This window comes from Hipposideros armiger, unplaced genomic scaffold (assembly GCF_001890085.2).
Source record: "Hipposideros armiger isolate ML-2016 unplaced genomic scaffold, ASM189008v1 scaffold_296, whole genome shotgun sequence".
NCBI lineage: Eukaryota > Metazoa > Chordata > Mammalia > Chiroptera > Hipposideridae > Hipposideros > Hipposideros armiger.
The window spans coordinates 2,090,827-2,111,823 of NW_017731646.1; the positions used below are offsets into that span (position 1 = coordinate 2,090,827).

General features: G+C 33.8%; 1 protein-coding gene across 4 annotated transcripts in view; it reads left to right on the top strand.

Moving 5' to 3' along the window:
• YTHDC2 (YTH N6-methyladenosine RNA binding protein C2) overlaps nt 1–20,997 on the top strand; it is a 65,481-nt gene that overhangs the window by 30,972 nt on the left and 13,512 nt on the right. For all 4 annotated transcript variants that reach the window (XM_019659137.1, XM_019659138.1, XM_019659140.1 and 1 more), the window contains 13 exons: nt 1,518–1,696; nt 1,943–2,039; nt 2,120–2,207; nt 2,294–2,374; nt 4,275–4,357; nt 7,805–7,910; nt 9,652–9,771; nt 10,095–10,367; nt 13,270–13,396; nt 14,904–15,109; nt 15,444–15,639; nt 18,387–18,496; nt 19,886–20,178. In XM_019659137.1, the coding sequence (XP_019514682.1) occupies nt 1,518–1,696; nt 1,943–2,039; nt 2,120–2,207; nt 2,294–2,374; nt 4,275–4,357; nt 7,805–7,910; nt 9,652–9,771; nt 10,095–10,367; nt 13,270–13,396; nt 14,904–15,109; nt 15,444–15,639; nt 18,387–18,496; nt 19,886–20,178 (1,959 nt within the window). The remainder of the gene's footprint in view (nt 1–1,517; nt 1,697–1,942; nt 2,040–2,119; nt 2,208–2,293; nt 2,375–4,274; nt 4,358–7,804; nt 7,911–9,651; nt 9,772–10,094; nt 10,368–13,269; nt 13,397–14,903; nt 15,110–15,443; nt 15,640–18,386; nt 18,497–19,885; nt 20,179–20,997) is intronic.

Consider the following 20,997-nt stretch of genomic DNA (forward strand, 5'->3'; position numbering starts at 1 on the left):
ATTTAAAATTAAATTTATATTTGCTGGATAGTTGATAATTAATATCTCTAGTTATAGCTTAGAACAAAGAACATAATAGCCTCTTTGTTTACCTGTTGAAAAGTAAGGAAAAAAAAGTGTTTTAAAATGGATCTTAAATTTTAAATGTTGCAATTATAAAGTTGCTTAATTTAACATTTTCCCTATTGAAAGCAGTCTTATGTTTATTTTTCTACTAAACTTTTTAAGAGAGATGATGCTAAACTGAACTGCGTAGAAATCTAATTGATAATTACTAGTGATGGCAATAGTTTATATTTTTACATACAGAATGAAGAAGCAAGGCATTTAGTTCAGTATTTTATGTTGATTCTGGCTTTTGGAAAATAGCATAATTAACCTGCTTTTAGTATAGAATTACCAAATTAAGAGTCATGTTAAGTCGGTACCTATACAATTTTTTTTTAATGTGGACTTTTCTTCAGAGTATTATTTATAATAGTGAACAATGAAGAAACAATCTACTAAGAAAATATAAATGATGACCCAAAGTTCGTATTTTTTAAATTTTTATTGAGATAAAATTCACATACCATAGAATTTACCTGTTTCAGTGTACAATTCAGTGTTGTTTAGTAGGTTCATAGTGTTATGCAATCATCACCACAATCAATTTTGAGAACATATTCATGACCCCAAGAGGAAATCCATACTCATTAGCAGCCACTCATTTCCCCCCACTCTTCCAGCTTTAGGCAACCACTAACTTAATTCCTGTTTCTATAGATTTGTCTATTCTGGACCTTTCATATAATTGGAATCATATAATATGTGTCTTTTGTTATTGGCTTCTTTCACTAGCATAATGTTTTCAATGTTCATCCATGTTGTAGCATTTCTGATTAACATTCTGTTCCATGGATAGACTGCAGTTTGTTTATCCATTCATCAATTGCTGAACATTTTGGTTGTTTCCTCTTTTTGACTGTTACAAGTAATACTGGTATGAACATTTGTATACAAATTTTTATGTGGACAAATATTTTTATTTGTTTTGCATTTATCCCTAAGAGGTGAATTGATGGGGCATATCGTAAAACTACGTTTAACATTTTGAGGAACTGTCACGTTGTTTTCAAAAGTGGCTGTACTATATTTTACATTCTCACTAGCAATGTATGAGGGTTCCAATTTCTTCACACCCTCTGTAACACTTACAGTCATCCTAGTGGGTGTAAAGTGGTATCTCGTTGTGGTTTTGATTTTCATTTCTGATGACTAATAATGTTGAACATCTTTTCATGTACTTATTTGCCATTTGCATATTTTCTTTGGAGAAATGTCCACTTATGGCTACATTTTTAAATAATGTACTTGAAGCCCAAACATGAATTATATTATAGCTGGAACATTAAGTATCACTTATCCTCTTTAGTGTATATTGAAAATTTGAAGAAGGACATAATGGGACTCATTGGCCTTTAAAGGGTTACTCTTTTGAATGAAAATTGACTTGGTCTTTTTTGTTTGTTTTTTAGTGCTTCATTGGAATTTGGAAATCTAGATGAAAGTTCTCTGGTTCATACAAATGGAAGTGACCTCAGTGCAGAAGACAGAGAGCTCCTGAAAGCTTATCATCACAGTTTTGATGATGAAAAAGTAGACTTGGATTTGATCATGCATCTTCTATACAATATCTGCCATAGTTGTGATGCTGGTAAATAAGTATTGTCTAAAAAACCTGGAACAAAAATGTATATACTTGATTTAAAAATGAATGTTTTGTGTGTACAAATTTTTATATAATTCCCTTCATAATCATGCATAATCTCTTAACTGTCATTTTATATGTCAGTTTATCAGTACTTGAAAACATGTGACATAATTCATTGTAGCTAATTCTGTTGATTGGTTCTGGTTTTACACTGATATTTAATATTAAAAGAAATTCTTCTTCTCCAAGGTGCAATATTAATTTTCTTACCTGGATATGATGAAATTGTTGGACTGAGGGATCGCATCCTTTTTGATGACAAGCGATTTGCTGACAGTACGCATAGGTAAAAGCTAAAGCTTTATATTTATTGCTTTAAATAAAAAATAGGTACCAGAGTATATTTTATTCTTTAATTGTCAACAGATATCAAGTCTTTATGCTTCATTCAAATATGCAAACATCTGATCAAAAGAAAGTATTAAAAAACCCACCTGCAGGTGTTCGAAAAATAGTAAGCTTCATAAAATCTTCTTTTTTCCATTTTATTAGTCATTGGTTCTGTTTTCATATTAACTATAACATAACATCCCATTGCAGATCCTTTCCACCAATATTGCTGAAACCAGTATCACAGTCAATGATGTTGTCTTTGTTATTGATTCTGGTAAGGTGAAAGAGGTATGTATGGATAAGTTATATGTTCAACTCAAATGAAGAAAGTTAAATTCCATTCAAAAAATGGCTTTTATAAATAGAATTCTCTTTAATGGGAAAATTTCTGGTTCTAAATAAATTTAACACTAAAGTGAATGTTCTACCTTAAATAAATCAGTATATAGACTCTATCTTTTTATATTTAACAAATGTTACAAAAACAATTAGCTTTTTCTCACTAAATATTGGGAAGAAAGTAAAAGGTTTGGCTAGTTACAGTGAAAATTTTGCCAAATAGTGTGGGAATTTGATTACATATTTTGAATGTTTTCCTCCTACACGTGGGAATGGCCTATGTCCTTCTTGTTCATTGTTGTATCTGCAGTGCTCCACATAAAATAGGTATTCAAAAGGTATTTAGTGCAAGAGAAACATGATGAGAGAAAGAAAATAAAATCATGGGCCCATTACCTGCTTTTATAAAAATAAATTTCATTGAAACACTGCCATGTCTACTCTGTTACCTATTATCTGTGGCTGCTTTTGCATTGTAGTGGCAGATTTGAGTAATTGCAGCAGAGGCCCTCTGCAAAGGCTAAAATATTTAGTACCAGCCCCTGATATAAATAAAAGGCAGCATTTATTTCTTTTTAGTATTGGAATGCCTGGCAGCTCTCAGTACCCTTAACTTTGGTAGATCCTTTCACTGGAAGAATTGACAATAATAGAGGTAGTCGATTTTTCAAGGAAATACTATCCATGTTGTAGGAGGCAAATTATGTCTGTTCTAGTGGATATAAATGATTATTTTTAATTTGAAAAGTTTGTTAATTATTTTATAATTTTTCAATGTAATTTTTAGGAATAGTTTATAGAAAATAAAATTTTATTATAAAACTTGAACATTTTATTATAGTTGGATACTATAAAGGAGGGAAAATTTTATTTTTTATAGGAAGATTATGATGAGTAATATCACTAAAAGGCTGAATAGTGAGCCAATAAAAATTCAGATTTTATTGCCCTAAAATTATCTAAAGCTAATGAAATATATTTTGAATATATTAGAAATTAATTTCTTTAGGTGTTATTTATCAAGTAAACGATGGTTTAGAACATGATGGTAGTGTCAAAAGTTATTTTACATACAATGTTGAGAAATGTAACATTTTATTAAAAACTAAATAAGCAACATCTTTTCTAAAAATTCCACAATTAAACTATTATGAGGACACATTTGTATTTGTTCTATATAGTTAGTTTTTGAAAGGGAAAGTGTAAGTCACTGAATGATTTAAGTATGTATATATTTTATTTAGAAAGGCAGTATTTTAAAATATTTCTCCACAGTAAATTTTCACTTCAGATTTTTTGAGGAAGTATGAGAGGGCTGTAACATTCTGGATAGGCTAACTGCATCAGTAGCTCAGCAGGAGGTAAAATGGAAGGGGTTAAAATTGTTTCACTTGGGATAGGATTGGTTTAGTGATTGCTGGTAATGCTATTCCTCCATACTAGCTCCCTGGAAAGTATTTCAGAAAACTGTCTTTCCCAGGTCATTTATATTCCCCACAATGATGTAAATCAGACAGAAAATGATATGATGAGAGTAAATCAGTTTTTCCCAGTCTTGATCCTTATGAGTACTGACCATTATTATTATCCAGCTATAGCAGAAAGCAACAAATAGCTCAGCAAGGCACAGAATGAGGAAGTTTTATAGCTCTTCTGAGGTTAGTTTTCATTCTTTTTCATGTTTGTAGCCAGAAACCTGGATTAAAAAAAAAAGTTAGTACCCTATTCTAATTATCTAATCAAGAGGGGCTTTAAATTAAACTTACATATTAAAATATATTTGTAATGTTTTAAATTTCTTCTTAAATATCTTTGATATTTTAACATGAAGATGATTTAAATATTACAGAAATCCTTTGATGCACTGAATTTTGTTACAATGTTAAAAATGGTGTGGATTTCCAAAGCTAGTGCCATACAGCGAAAAGGCAGGTAATGTATACTTAATGTACATTTCACTCAATTTCTTCAATATATATTCTACTTTGTATAAAATGTTAAAATTTTCATGTTACTCTTAATTTTTATATTATTTTTGTAAAGCACACTATTTTAATACTTAAAAAAAATCAAATTCAGGTTATATTAAAATGAAAAATTTTGCCTGGTAGAATCTATACTGAGAAGATGTAAGAAAATTAAAACACAAAAATACAAGCAAAAATGCTAAATATTTGTAACACAGGACAAAGGACTAATTTTTGTATTCTACAAAAATCTTTTTAAAATCAATTAATGAAGACCAATACATTAACTTCACATATACCACCCTGTATATACTAAAAGAATTGCAAATTAATAAGGTACTGTTTTTTGCTTATCAGATTAACATCGATGAAAATGCTTAACAGTACACACAACAGAGTTGGCAAAAGCGTGTAGGCTTTCATAGTTAGCTAGTGGGAGTGTATATTGATGAGATTTCTTCAGAGGGCAATTTGAAACTGTTTATCCAAATCTATCCTTTGACAGTGGATTCCACTTCTCATAATTTATCCTGAGTATACTTGCACATGTGTGCAAAGATGTGTGTTTAAGAATGTTTTTTGTAGCATTGTTTGTAATAGTGACAAGTTTGGGAACACTGTAGTGTTTATCAATAGCGAAGCAGTTAAATAAGTTATGTTAGGGCCGGCCGAGTGGCGCGATGGTTAAGAACTCGCTTGGGATGCCAGAGGGCCCCGGTTCGGATCCCACATATGAGGGCCAGTGACACTGCCCTCTACAGCTAACATGCTGAACAACAGCTCAACCTGGAGCTGGGCTGCCGTGAGTCGCCGGCAACGGCGTAGGCTGCAGTGGGCTGCCATAAGCTACCGTGTGTAGCCAGCAGCCAGCGTGAGCGGCCAGCAGCCGCAGTGAGCGGCCGTCCAGAAGCCAGCAACTGATTTGTCTCGCCCAGGAAGAGCACAATGATGGTGCCAACTTGGGCTAGTGAAGCAACGTCCTCCACAACTAGACTGAAGAACAAAACGACAGCAACTTGTCTGTTCCCATCCCCCAATTCCCCAATAAAAATCTTAAAAAAAAAAAATTATAGTTACACAGTGGTATACTGGTAACTGTTAAAAGGAAAGATATAGATGTATATGTTTTTATGTGGAATGAGTTTTTGGAATATATCATTAATTGAAAAAAGTAAAATCTAGAATATGTGTCTTGTATTCCCTTGTGCTAAAATATATATGTATGTGTTTGTATATATATTTAGATACAAATGCATTAAGTCTGCGAGAAACATTACAAAACAGTTGTTGACTCTGAGAAAGAGGATCTGTGGGGCTCTTGAAGGAAGGAAGACCTAATTCTTATTTTGTATTTTTTTGTAGTTTGACTATTTATTTTAGTACATGCTTTCATTTTTCCTGTTTAAAAAGGCAAGATTTAATAGTATATTTTTCAGTAGTTATTTGACTAATTTTCCTTGCATTTTAACTAACAGGAAAACATCAAATCCTGATTTTAAAAGAATGTGTCACGTGCTGAAGATGGTGACTGCGTTATTCCTGTACTTTGTAACTTCATAGAATGCCCTTGAGGGCTTTGCTTTGGCTATTGTGTTAGTTTCCCTCTATGACAAAGTGCGGCTTGACACATTGAGCTGGATTTCTGTGCTGTTACTAATATATTATCAGGGATAAAAATCAGAAATTGTGGAAATAATCATTGTCACTTTTTTCAACAGATATTTTATGTATAGCCTTCACTGTTTGAGTGTTAGGGATGAAATGATGAATAAATTATAGTCTTTTGGGTAAAGTTTGAGGTGGGGGGAATGTTGCAGTCCATCTTGGAGTCCAATAAATTGAGCAATTTTAATACTATGTGAACTGTGCTACAACTGGATAATACTTCTAGAGGAGTTAAGGTAGAACCTGAGGTAAATACGACTAAAGAGATGTGGAAAGTTATCTCTGGCATAGGGAAAGCATACCCAAAGTCCTAAAAGCAATAATGAGCAAGAAAGTTGTTTGGATGGAGTTGAGTTTAGAAGAGAATAGTAAGAAATGAATGGAAAGAGGTTAAGTTATAGGTAGGTCCTTAGAGACCATTTTGTGTTCTCGCTCTCTCTCTTGCACGTGCACCTGTCTGTAATAAACCAGGGGATGGTGGGATTATAGAATTCTTTCAGCTCTTTGAAGAATGAATTGGTGGAGACACAAATGGTGGGAAGCTTCTTCATTAATAATTCCATTTACAGTAAGGGAGAGATGAGAGTAGCCTGGGTTGTTATAGTGGTGGTAGAAATAAAGAGAAGTAAAGGTAATTAATTCAAGATATTAAGGAGAATAATACTGGTGATCATCTGCCCAGGGGGTGAGAGATAAGGAATAGAGTGGAGTCAAGGATGCCATACAGGTGTCTGTCGTAGAAAATTTTGTGGATGGTGGTGCCATTGTCCTATAGGGAAAATGGGAAGAGTGGTTATGTTGGGGAGAATTAACTTTTGGTGGTTGTGAGTTTGAATTCACTGTGAAAATCAAGTGGAGCTAAGAAAGAGACTTCAGTAGTATAGGTATTAGGACAAGGAGATCTAGATGTATGGAATTACAGTCAGGAGGAAGACAAAGATCACTTTGGGAGAGGGTAAAGTAATGAGAGCAGAAGTCTGAGGAAAACCTCAGGATCATCAGCATTTAAGGACTGGGCAAAGATAGAAATCTCAGAGAAGGCTGGCTAGGGAAAGTGAGGGAAGTATTTGATGAAGGAATGGTCAAAAATGTCAGATTTTGTAACTTGTATCACACTGTGTTATATTTATGTTTGTCACTCTGGACTGTGAGCTTTGTGAGGATAGGGATATTTCTGTATCTTTATCACTTAGCACTCGTATTCAACCCTGCCATTAGCAGATCTAGCGACTTTGGGTGAAATTAAGAGACTACTTTTCCCTCGAGATATTTTTCTGTTAATTCCCAGAAAATCATACAAGTCTTTATAATGATGGGGTACAAGACACTCCCTTGGAGTTGTGTAATGCATAATTTGTACAACTCTCATTAGAGGGCCTGAACACAGTGCTTGGTATCAGCTTAGTAAAGTTGATTAAATTACCATATATTTATTCATGCTTTATTTTTTACTCATTTTAATATGTAATGTTTTATTTTTACCATTATTCTGGAAGGTATATCAGATAGGTATTATTCATGAGTCTTACTTTATAAATGAGGCAACTGAGTCCTACACAAGTGAAGCAATTTCTGAAAGGATTCATAGGGGATAAGTATCATAGGGGATAAGAGTGAGGATTTAATTAAACTCAGATGTCCTGATACTGGTTCATTGTTCTGTCTCCTAAATCACATTGGTTATACAGTTTCCTTAGTATAGTCTTTATTCCTTGTATGAGTCTTAATTTTCTATTTTACTTTTAAGGGCAGGGCGATGTAGACCTGGAATTTGTTTCCGTCTGTTCAGTAGACTCCGATTCCAGAATATGTTGGAATTTCAGACCCCAGAACTTTTGAGAATGCCATTACAGGTAGAAGTTTACTTTACTCTAAAAGGCTATTTTTGTTGGTGAGGGAGGAGAGGGACTGTTTCAATTTATGCTGATTGGGCTTTTAAATAATCAATTTATAAAACAAAATTATAAAATATATATTATAGAGGGTGGTTATGTATATAACTAATATTTTTTTCTATATAAGAAAATTTAATCCATAAACCTCCAAAATTTTAAAGAATTACTTGGGTGCATTTGAATTATGGTATAGTTTATAAGTATATTGTTTGTTTTTGTGCAACATTCTAAGAGCCTGTCAACTATATGGTGTTCACCTTTTACATTCTCAATGAGGATTAAAACAAATTATTTAAAGTCCAAAAAATAATACCAAAGTCTCAGTTTAAGATGCTGAGATTACCTTGGTAGATTTGGAACTGACATTTTCTGGCCTTTATTATTTTCCTTTAGATTTCCCAATTTTATGGAATAGCCAGACATTGTAGTTTTTAGGGGAAACTACCAGCAGTACGTTAATTTGATTCTTTGGTGTCCTGAGCTAGATGCTAACTTCCAAACCTTTAAAGAGACACTGGATCATGTTCTTGGCATCTAAGTACCTAGATGACTTCATCCAGTTTCTGTTCCTCTTAGAACAGAATACAAAATTCTTAACAAGTGCCTAAATTATCTCTTCTGCTTGTGTCTTCAGTTTTAATTTTTTAATTCTTTTCCTTTTGTCTTCTCTCTACTCATACCAATACTTTCATTTTCCTAAACGCATCTTGTTTCTTTCTATCTTAGGGCCTTCATATGTGCTATCTTTTCTGTGTAGACTCCTCCCCTTACTCTTTTTATAATTAACTCCTACTCAGCCTTTACATCTTAGTTTAAGTGTCATTTTCCCATTGCCGCTTTCTGCTTGTTCCTGAACCTGATTAAATCTTTTGTTTTACCTATTTAGCTCCCTGTATCTTTCATAGCATTTATTACATAGCACAACTATAATTAGGGAGTTAATTATATAATTATTCTGTTTTCACACACAATGAAAACTCCATGAGGGCAGACACTTGCCTGACAGTCTACCTGTTCTCTTTTTTTTCTCCAACTTGCTGCATAGTGCCTAGCACCTAGTAAGCACTTAAATATTTGTTGAATGGATAAAAGGTTACAGAATGTAATATAAAGAAAAAAGATTTTTTGGATAGTATCTCTTATTGTTATGTATAAGAACTATGTGAGGAGACATTGCCAGTGGTGGCAATGATAATCTTGATATGAGTTGATGGAGAGTGTTTATAAAAGTTTTGGCATCTAGGGCAAAGTATGAGCCCATCTTTCACAGAAAGACATTGTTCCCTCTATTGTTCATTTTAGTCAGAGACTCTTAGTTTTTGTTTGGGGACTATAGTTTCCGTGATTTCTTTAAAAATAAAAATTGATTCTAAATTTCAATATTTTATGTAATATATTATTTTTTATTTTTCAATTTCAGTTGACATTCAGTATTATTTTATATTAGTTTCAAGTATACAGCATAGTGGTTTGACAGTTATGTAATTTATGAAGTGGTCCCCTAATGAGTCTAGTATCCACCTGGCACCATACATCGTTATTACAATATTGCTGACTATATTCCCTGTGCTGTACTTTAAATCCCCCTGACTATTTTGTAACTACCAATGGAAAATGGTATAGAGGTTCATCAAAAGAATTAAAAGTAAACCTACCTAAATTTCAGTATTTCAAAATTATTTGCTATTCTTATTTACAGGAACTTTGTTTACATACCAAGCTGTTAGCCCCAGTTAATTGTTCTATTGCTGATTTCCTTATGAAAGCTCCTGAACCTCCACCAGCTTTAATTGTAAGAAATGCTGTACAAATGCTTAAGGTTGGTGTATTAATAATTTTATTTTATATGACTATTTTACTTGAAATTTAAACCAAATGAAAATATATCTTAACTAATTTTGTACTTTAAAAAATTATCCTAAATAATCATGTACTTTGAATCATACTGTTTTGGTAGTTATAGTAAAATAGTAGATATAGTTCTTTTTTATGTATTTGAAGCAAAACATGTATTTTTTGAGATGTGATACCAAAAGAAAATTTATATTCTTATTTCTTTCTTACAGTTTTTTTTTAAGTATGTGGTTTGATTAAACATAGTTTTTGGTCATGTCAAATTCTATTTTGTATCCTTTTATTTAGACAATAGATGCAATGGATGCATGGGAAGATCTCACTGAACTGGGATATCATTTGGCTGACTTGCCAGTAGAACCACATCTTGGTAAAATGGTCCTATGTGCTGTTGTTTTAAAGTGCTTGGACCCCATTCTTACAATTGCCTGCACACTAGCCTATCGGGATCCGTTTGTCCTGCCAACCCAGGCCTCTCAAAAACGTGCAGCTATGCTTTGTAGGAAACGTTTCACTGCAGGAACTTTCAGTGATCATATGGCACTTCTCAGAGCATTCCAGGTACTATTATTTTATTTCTGAAAATGCTGCTGGTTAAACACATTTCTGGGATAAGCATAACAAATTAAACAAATAGATATGATTCTATTAATTTTCTTTCATTATAAAGTCACATTTTATTAATAGCCCAGAAAAACAAACTTCCTACTGTTAATATGTTAAAATTTCACAGTTTTTCTCTTATTTTTTTTCCCCTTGTAGGAATACATATATTGTATGTATGTATGTATCTACTTTATTTATATTTGTATTTATTTTTAATATCCAAGTTCCTTATCTTACAATCATAGCTTGAGCAAGCAATGCTCTAAAATTTCAGTTAAGAAACACTGTATGTTATTCAAAGTATATAGAACAAAACTTGGAAAAGAATAATCTTGAATTTAATTTAATATCTATTGATATTTTGGAGTACATCTTTTTCTTATATGCTTAAGACACTATACTAAGAACTTACTATTATAAAGTAAAATCCAAAAATCATTTAAAACCTATTAATAGAGGTGAGAAATTGAGGAAAGTGCTAAATGGGAAAGAAAAGAAGGAAAGTGGGACTCTGAATAAGGGAAATTATATATAATTTACAAATTTAGTTATGTAGGGAGGAATATGTTATTTTTTTTAAAAGGTAGACATGTTATTTATCCTTGAATTCTCTTGAGTGTAGGCTCTGCCTGTACATTTTTAATAATTTTCATTTTGTATATGTATAAAGTATTCTTTTCCAGGCATACAAAATTTTTACAGTACATACAATTTAAAAACATAATTGCAAACTCTTTTATGAGCATTATTGAACAAGGGATGGTGCATTGCAATTAGCTGTGTCTGTTAGATACCATGTATTAGAGTTCAGTTGACTGATAACACTTAGAGGGAAATTTGAAGAATTGCTGTCTTCTCTGCTTTTTCTCTAGCTCCTTCAAAAGCAGAGAGAATAAATGACTGCTTTGGTCTTTCAAAGCAAGATAACTCATTTTCTTTTTTTTTTTTCAAAATGAAATTTATTATACAATTCGACCTGATTCATTCTGGATGTTTGTTTTTTTTTTAAAGATTTTGTTGGGGAATTGGGGGAGGGGAACAGCACTGGGGAATCAGGGAAGGGGAACAGACAAGTTGCTGTCCTTTTGTTCTTCAAAAGGAGAACAAAATGTGGAGGACTTCACTGGCCCATGTTGGTATTATGATCATTGTGCTCTTCCCTGGTGAGGCATTCGGTCACCGGCCATTGGACTGCCGATCATGGCAGCTCATGCCAGCTGCCAGCCACTCATGCTGGCTGCCGGTCACTCAGGTAGCTCACGGCAGCCCACTGCAGCCCCACTGCAGCCTACGCCGTCGCCAGCAACTCACAGCAGCCCAGCTCCAGGTCGGGCTGTTGTTTACCATCTTAGCTGTAGAGGGCGCAGCATCACTGGCCCATGTAGGATCTGAGTTAGTGGACCTGCTGCTCAGAGCTCACACTCCCAAGCCAACTCTTAACTAATGAGCCACTTAGCCGGCAGAGAACTCATTTTCAAAGAGGAGCTTTTTAATACTGCACATTGATGGTTTATAGAAATCCCACTTTCCATTCTCAGACCGATTAGGAGGCTGATGCAGAGGTTATTTTTGGAGAAATAGAGTGGCATGGTTCTTAGATATAAATGATATTATGATGACTTAGTTTAAAAGCCTCCATACTTTGGTGGAAGAAAATTAGCAGATGTATCCGAAAGGTAAATATTTTTGCATAGCTGGTCATTTAGGTTAGCTGATACTTAGTTTTCATTGGGATTTTATAAACTCATTGGCTTTCATAGCAATTGAGTATAAATTAACTAATGATAAATTTTAGTCATAAAGTTTAGATTTTATTTTTTATGTTTAATTTTTAAGTTATTTTTTAAAACTTGAGGTATAATTGACATAAATTTAATGTGTACAACATAGTGATACAATATTTGTATATATTGCAGAATGATCACCACAGTAAGTCTAGTTAACATCTATCATCACACATAGTTACAATTATTTTTCTCTTGTGATGAGAACTTATAAGATCTACTCCCTAGTCTGTTAACTACACTTATTGCAGAGATCATGTCACAATATATACAAATATTGAATCACTATGTTGTACCTGAAACTAATATAAAGTTGTATGTCAATTATATCTCAAATAAAAAATTTTATTTAGTGCCAGCCGAGTGGCGGGTTGGTTAAGAGTTGGCTTGCGATACCAGCTCTGAGCAGCTGGGCCCCGGTTTGGATCCCACATGCAGGCCAGTGACTCTGCGCCCTCTACAGCTAAGATGGTGAATACCAGCTTGACCTGGAGCTGGGCTGCCATGAGTGAGTCGCCGTGAGTGGCTATCCAATGGGCAGCAAGCGACTGCCTCACCCCGGAAGAGTGCAATGATAATACTAACATGGGCCAGTGAAGCAACGTCCTCCACAACTAGACTGAAGAACAAAAAGGACAGCAACTTGTCTGTTCCCCTTCCCAGATTCCCCAATGCTGTTCCCCTGTCTCAATTCCCCAATAAAATCTTTAAAAAGAAAAAAATATTTTATTTAGAAAAACCTATTCTCTTAGCAACTTCTAAATGTACAGCACAGTGTTATTAACTATAGTCACCATCACACTGCAACTTAATCCCCAGGACTTAAACTTATTTTATAAGTGGAACTTTGTGTCTTTTGACCACCTTTACCCCTCCTGCCCACTACTGGCAACCCCCAATTTGTTCTCTATATCTATAAGTTGTTTTTGTTTTTTTTTTAATAAAGTCTTAGATCTTATAAAATAATTAGAAGGAGAATTGACCTTGAGTGGCTAATGTAGTTCTTTTCAGTTACTTTGCTACCTAAGAAGTGATTGGTAAATGTATCATGTTATATAATTATATTTTTATAGGCATGGCAGAAAGCACGAAGTGATGGATGGGAGCGAGCCTTTTGTGAAAAGAATTTTCTTTCACAAGCTACCATGGAAATAATCATAGGCATGAGAACTCAGCTGCTTGGTCAACTTAGAGCATCAGGTAAAGTTTTCTCCCAAAGAATCTATTTAAACCACTGAGAGTACCCTGCCCATACCTCATAGTCTTTGTAGTGTTAACTCATGCCATCTTGTAATTATTTTTATGGCATTATCACATTGTTGTATATCTTCTATTTATGAACTGCTTTGTAGATTTCTGTGTGACCTCAACTTTCGTTTGTTGATTAAAAAAATATGATATTGCAGAAGCTGTAGCAGAAAAATGTATGAATAACTTTTTTTTTTCTTTTTCCTTAAGATTTTATTGGGGTTTGGGGGAGGGGAACAGCACTGGGGAATCGGGGGAAGGGGAACAGACAAGTTGCTGTTCTTTTGTTCTTCAGTCTAGTTGTGGAGGACATTGCTTCACTGGCCTGTGTTGGTATTATCATTGTGCTCTTCCCGGGTGATGCAGATCAGTTGACTGCCTCTCATGGTGGCTCTTGGCAGCTCACACTGGCTGCCGGCCACACACAGTAGCTTATGGCAGCCCACTGCTGCAGGGGCTGCAGCCTACGCTGTTGATGGCGACTCATGGCAGCCCAGCTCCAGGTTGAGCTGTTGTTCACCATCTTAGCTGTAGAGGGCAGTGTCACTGTCCCTCATGTGGGATCCGAACTGGGGTGCTGCTGCTCAGAGTTGGCGTCCCAAGCCAGCTGTTAACCGACGTGCCACTTGGCAAGCCCTGTATGAATACCTTTTGATACTGTTGGCAATGAGCAATTTATAATGTATTTGTTGGCAAAGATCAATTTAAATATTATAGTTATATTTTATCACTATTAAATAATTATTTAGCTCTATGAAATAAAAATTATAAAAATTTAAGTAGATTGATATGAATGCTGGTCTTCATATTTTTGGAACATAAAACAAGTAATTGCATGAAGGCACTTTGATTTTTCTTTTTCAGAGAATGCCAGTGTTGCTATTTTATTCTAGAATGCTTCTTTGAATTTCTTTTTGTGTAGCGTAGTACATTGAAGAAATAGCTAGAAAATTACCAGAGCCTGAATTAGCTGAAGTGCCAAAGTAATATAAGAAATGAACCAGAGGATTTAGAGTTTTCTCAAATATGGGGACTTTTGAAATTCAAGCAAGAATACTCTGTATTTACTCGATTTCACCTCTAGAATTATTGTCTATCATAACCAAAATGTTATTAATGCTTGTCACAAGAATGATTTGGGTTTTCAGCTATGATTTTATTGTGTTTCTGATAGCAGCTTATGAAGAACTTTATTGCAAGAATATGTATTTTTTAAAAGTTTCTAAGTCCCCAATGAATCCTCTACTTTCTTTAGCCTGAACAAACCTAAACTTTCTTAGAACATTGATTCTGTATTTTAAACTTTCCAAATGAGATTTTGTTAATTATTCTGAAATTTGAATATCATTAAACTTACATAGGTTATACTATTTTTTTGTAAAAAAACACACAAATTTATAAGTATATTTTGAACAATAGAAAAAGTTGGTGTGGTTTTTTTTTTTTCCCCTCTTTCTAGGTTTTGTTAGAGCACGAGGTGGTGGCGACATTCGAGATGTTAACACAAATTCCGAGAATTGGGCTGTCGTTAAAGCTGCATTGGTGGCAGGCATGTATCCTAATTTAGTCCATGTGGACAGAGAGAATGTAGTATTGACAGGACCAAAGGAGAAAAAAGTACGGTTCCATCCCACTTCAGTTCTCAGTCAGCCTCAATATAAAAAGGTAAAATACATTTCTAATGCTCTTAGTCCTTGAGGTGAAACTAATTTAGATGGTTGAAAAAATACTCCAAATACTGACCTGCTTTAAGAAATTAATTAGTTATATTTGTATAATTCAGTATTGGAACAAAATTTTGATTGAATCTTAGAGTTGGAAAAGGTAATGTGTTAAGTAATGAGGATTTTGTACAAACTGCATGAGCAATGACTTGCTTTACTTTGTGCTTGGGTGTACATTATCTATTTCTTTGAGGGACTTTTTACATTTTAAAAGTGTTGTCAGTAAATTAGGTGATAAATACAGTTAACAATTTTTAAATTTATTTTCCTAATAGATTCCTCCAGCCAATGGTCAGGCTGCAGCAATTCAGGCATTGCCCACAGATTGGCTTATTTATGATGAAATGACCAGAGCCCATAGAATAGCTAACATCAGATGTTGTTCGGCAGTGACACCTGTCACTGTACTGGTGTTCTGTGGACCAGCTAGGTTGGCAAGTAATGCTCTTCAGGAACCTTCATCCTTTCGAGGTAAATGTATTAGGAAGGAAATAAAAATCTATTTGAAATGAAATATTTCATTTTATTAAACCAAATTTTGAAATTACAGGAATTTATGTAATAGTAACTCCCTTTTGATATATTAAGGCTAATTAGAAAACACTAAAGCATACCACTGTTCTTGAAATTAATTTCTAAGGTAACTTGATATTGATTTGTGCATTTTTGATTAACCTTGCTGATAGGAAATTTTGTTTTTCTCCTCCACTGAATTTAATAATAGTTTAACATAAATGTAATTGTTTAAAGGAAATAATAATAATAATAACCATCCATAATCTTACTACCCTTATGCAAACATTGTTTAATATTATATATTTTTCTATATGTGTAATATTTTAAATTATTTTGCTCATACTATTGTTTTATATTCTACTATTTTCATTATAGAGAACATAAAAACATTTTTAATATTTTATGTTAATGGCTGTAAAATATTCTGCCACATTAATGTAGCATAATACATTTAAAATGTTTCTTTACAGTTGGACATCTTGATTGTTTCCAGTTTTTTTGCTATTTGATGACTCAGCAAATATTTATTCTGCAACTACTATGTGTCAGGTGTTGTGCTAGGCATTGAGGTCATAACAGGAAACAGGATAGACAAGGTGTTTCAGTCTTTAGGAGTTTACTTCGTAGTGGGGAGGTACACAGATGGCAAAAAGTAAGCTACCTACATGGTACTATGAAGGAAATAAAGAATGCTGCCTTAACGTTGACCTACTTTAGAAAGGGACCCTACACAAGTTTCTCTGGGGAGATGTGATTTAAGCTGAGACCTACAGTATGAGAAGAAGCCAGCCATGTGAAGATACTTAAATAAGCTCTAGGTAGAAGAAGATGTCAAGGGCCAAGATTCTGCACTAGGGAATGACCTAGGAACTGACAGAAAGGTTATGTAATTGGAAGCACAATGATCAAGGCGAGAGTAGTGTGGAATAAGGTTGAAAGAAAGGCATGGGCTTGTAAGGCATGGTAAATATAAGGGGAAACACTGAAGCCTTTTAGGTAAGGGAGTGACATGATGTGATTTATGTTCAAAAAGATCGTTTTGACTGTGAGAATGGATTGCTGTGAGAAGATGCAAGAATGGAAGGGAGGAAGCAGGTTGGAGGTTTTACAGTGGTCTTATGATAAATAATGATGGCTCAGAACTACAGTGGTGGCAGTTGATAGGAAGAGACGTAGACTCAAATTTATTTTGGAGGTAGTACTAGTGACTGCTGGATTGAGTGTGGGTGATGAGTGAAAGGCATGTCATTAGCTCTCAGGTTGGGCTATGGTAGCTTGCTGAATATTGATTACACTTACTTGAGATTGAGGAAACTAGGAGGAGCAGGTTGTGGAGGGCAGAACTCAAGAGTCGTTTTAGACATGTTAAGCTTGAGACAGCTAAGTCATCTTAAGTGAGATTTTTTTTTTCTGGAGGCAGTTGGATTTACATATCTAGAGCTCAGGGAAGAAGCCTGGGCTAACAATGCAAATTTGGAAATCATCAATTTGTAGATAATATTAAAGACATGAGAATGGGTGTCCTAAAGTGAATGTGTAAATAGAAAAGAGTACCATTGATTATAATGTTAATTTTTGTTTTAATAAAAGTATTTTATTAAATTAAGGAAGAGTTGTACTGCTTTTAATATTTTTAAAATGTGTTGAATTTATTAAATAGCTTTTGAATGTTTGTTTATATAATCAGAATTTGGTTAACCTATTGACGTGGTGGATATGTTTTCTTATGGAATTATCATTTTTTTCCAAAACAAACCTTCCTTGGACTAAGGAGAATTTATTGCAATGCTGAATATTTTGCTAGCATTTTATTTAAAATTCTTAACTTTATGTTCATACGGAGGCTGACCTATAGGATTTGTGTGGTGTATGCATGTGCACATTTAGGTATCTTTTGGGTTTTAGGTTTTATTAGGTTTTAGAGTTCGGTTCAGATTTGTCTCAATTAATGGAGTTGGTCATTACTTGATTCCTTGAAAGTTTGAAAGACTTGGTGTTCTGGAATTCTTTGTTGTTCTTTAAGGACAGCTTTAATTTCTTAAATAGTCTGAATTTTTCTATTTATTGTTCTTTCAATTTTAGTAATTACTTGTTCTTTCAGTTTGTTTTATAGAAACAAATACATTTCTTTGAAGGTTTCAAATTGATTATTCTATAATTATGCATAGTATATGTTTTTAGCTTAAACCATTTTATATTTATTTTTATAATCTTATTCTTAGTTCTGATTTTGTAGATAGATTTGCGCTTTCTTGTCCCTTTGTTGAATTTACCAGAGAGCTCCCTATTAGTCTTTTCAAGGAATTGGATTATAGTTTTAACTATTAATCCCGTTTTGTCTTTTCTAATGTATCAGTTTTTTTCCTACTATTTTTAGTGTTTTTATTTCTTTAATTTGTTCTTAGTTTTCTTCATCTAGTTATTATTTAAAGATTGTGTTTTGATTTTTAAATTTCTTGTCTTTTTTTGGTTTTGTTATGATGCATTGTGATTAGAGATTATAGTCTTTACAATGTCTTTCCCCCTCTTCCTTTTAAATATTGAGATTAAATTTGTGACCTGTTGTGTTTGGAGAACTCCCATACAAATTGTTGGTATATCAGGAGGATTTGTGTAAATATGAAGTATCTGCATTTACTTACTTTTTTTGCTATAAGATGGTAAAAGTGCAATTTTTTTTCTTTCAATATTTGTTTGAACAGTGGATGGCATTCCTAATGACAGTAGTGATAGTGAAATGGAAGATAGAACTACTGCTAGTTTGGCAACTTTGAAACTTGATGAGTGGCTCAATTTCAAACTAGAGCCTGAGGTAAGTTGCTGTTTAGTAATGTGATAAATTTCTTTCATTTAGTTGGTATGAATTGATATACAATATGGTAAATTTATATCTTTAATATTGAGCTCTTAGTATTAGAAAATATAGCTTGTTTTTCAGTTTTCATAGGTCCCTAATACATTCTCTGCTGTATTGGGGTTTATTTGAATAGAAGATTTGAAAAACTAGGTGTGGGGCAGTATTTCAGCATTGTTATATTTGAGTATTTATGTGTATATAAGAAAATACGAGTATTGAGTATTGGGTACACAAGAACTCCCTTTATTTTGTATAACTGTTTCGAAGGGAAAGATGTGAGTTCATTCTGTTTTCTCTTTTCATGTATCTCTGACTTGGGAAAGATGAATGTTTCTTTTCAAATTAAAAATTTTCTTGACAAAGTCTTCCCTTAATTCCATCTCTACTTTTAAAGATCATTTTATTGGCAGCTAAGCTGTGAATGGTCAACACTGGCTAGATTTACTTTTTTACCATTCATTCATTCATCACTTCAACCTACTATAATTTCACTTTCATTTCCACTGGCCTTTCACTTCGTTGAAATTGTACTTGCCAAGGCCAACATTGTTCTCCATGTTGTCAAGCCAGCCTGCTGCCCTTGACAAATCTGGCCTTTCTCTTGTTTTTGGTACTGTTGTCCATTCCCTTTTTTTTTGTAATTCTGTCCTTCCCCATTTTTCCTCCTCACCCCTACCCCAATTTTTTTGTCACCAGTTACTGTGACATTTATCTTTCCTGATTCTTCTACTTTCTGGAGAGGTCATTCCTACTTAGGTTCTTTCACTGACTCTTCTGTATGTGTTTCTGCCTAAAATGTTAGATGTTTGCCAGTTCTCCAGTCTTCCTTTACTCTGCTCTTCTTGCTGTCTCTGCACAATTCCTAGTGACTGTACATCTACATGTAGATTTAGTAACCATTTATGCATTGATAACTCCCAAGTCTATCTATATCTAGCTTAGGCCTTTCTCTGGACCTATGAATCCAGCTGCCTTCTGGACATCATGATATGGATGTTCTACAAGCACTAAGATAAAGATGAATGGAACTAAATCTATTTTTCTTAATTTATCCTGCTGTTGTTTTTCCATATTAATCACACTCCACCACACATTGTTGACTGTCTCTCTCATTAAACTGTTTCTTTTGATTTTGTGTCTCTAGTGCCTCAGATAGGGTAAATAAGAAATTTTATTTCGTTCATGCAACAAAAATAATGGAATTAATAGTAAATTATATGAAATGTAAAACTTGTTCTTTGGAAACAGTTGCAGACCTTAACTAATAAACAAATAGGTGTCTTGCAAGTGTGATATACGTTTTTCATGTATCTATTTGAACTGAAGAAACCAATTTTTTTACAGGCAGCCAGTTTATTGCTGCAGCTCAGACAGAAGTGGCACAGCTTATTTTTGCGCCGCATGAGGGCTCCATCTAAACCTTGGTCTCAGGTTGATGAAGCTACCATTAGAGCAATTATAGCTGTTTTAAGCACTGAAGAACAGTCTGCAGGTTTACAGCAACCATCTGGGATTGGCCAAAGGCCAAGGCCTATGTCTTCAGAAGAACTTCCTTTGGCATCATCTTGGAGGTCAAATAATAGTAGGAGGAGTTCAGCAGATACTGAATTTTCTGAAGAACCCACTACTGCAGAAAGGTAAATTTATAATATTTTATTGAAATGGGAGATATTTCCATCCAGGAAAATGAGTTATTTATCATTGAATCATGTGTTTTTATAATATTTAGAAACTACTTTCTTATAATGTAAGATACATAAAAAGGTTGCAGTAAAATAGAAAGAGATTTTTACTTTTAAAACATAATTTTTATAAGTATTAGATAAGGATTTCAAGTGACTGGTATCTGAGTTATTTAATAAGGAAAATTTTTGTCAGGAAAAACTCAAGATGTTTAATTTTCATAATTCACAAATTTAGGGTCTGTTAAAAAGATAGCAACATTTTTATATTATATATTTTAGTCCATATAAGTCTTTCCTGGGTACCTACAGGAAGCTATATTGACCGTGGTCATTTAAAAGAACAACCTCCCCACAATTATCACCTAGACATCAGTATTGCTGACTGGTATTCCTACAGAAATATCCTTCATTCATCATTTATTCATTCATTCATTCACTGTCACACTAAATGCCAGTTTTTGGTGTGAGGGATGTAGCAATATACAAAACAGACAAGATCTCTTCCTTCAGAGAGTACATTTTATTGGGGGGAGGCATATAATAAATAAGTAAACCAATTTACTGTCTTGACAAAATTTGTTACAATTTAGCCAAATTCTTTTATTTGTTCTGGCATTTAGCAATTAGATGTGATTTTTAAATTTATTATGTGATTATCAATTATAAGAAAGCCCTTAGGGCCGGCCGAGTGGCACGATGGTTAAGAACTGGCTTGGGACGCCAGAGGGCCCCGGTTTGGATCCCACATATGAGGGCCAGTGACACTGCCCT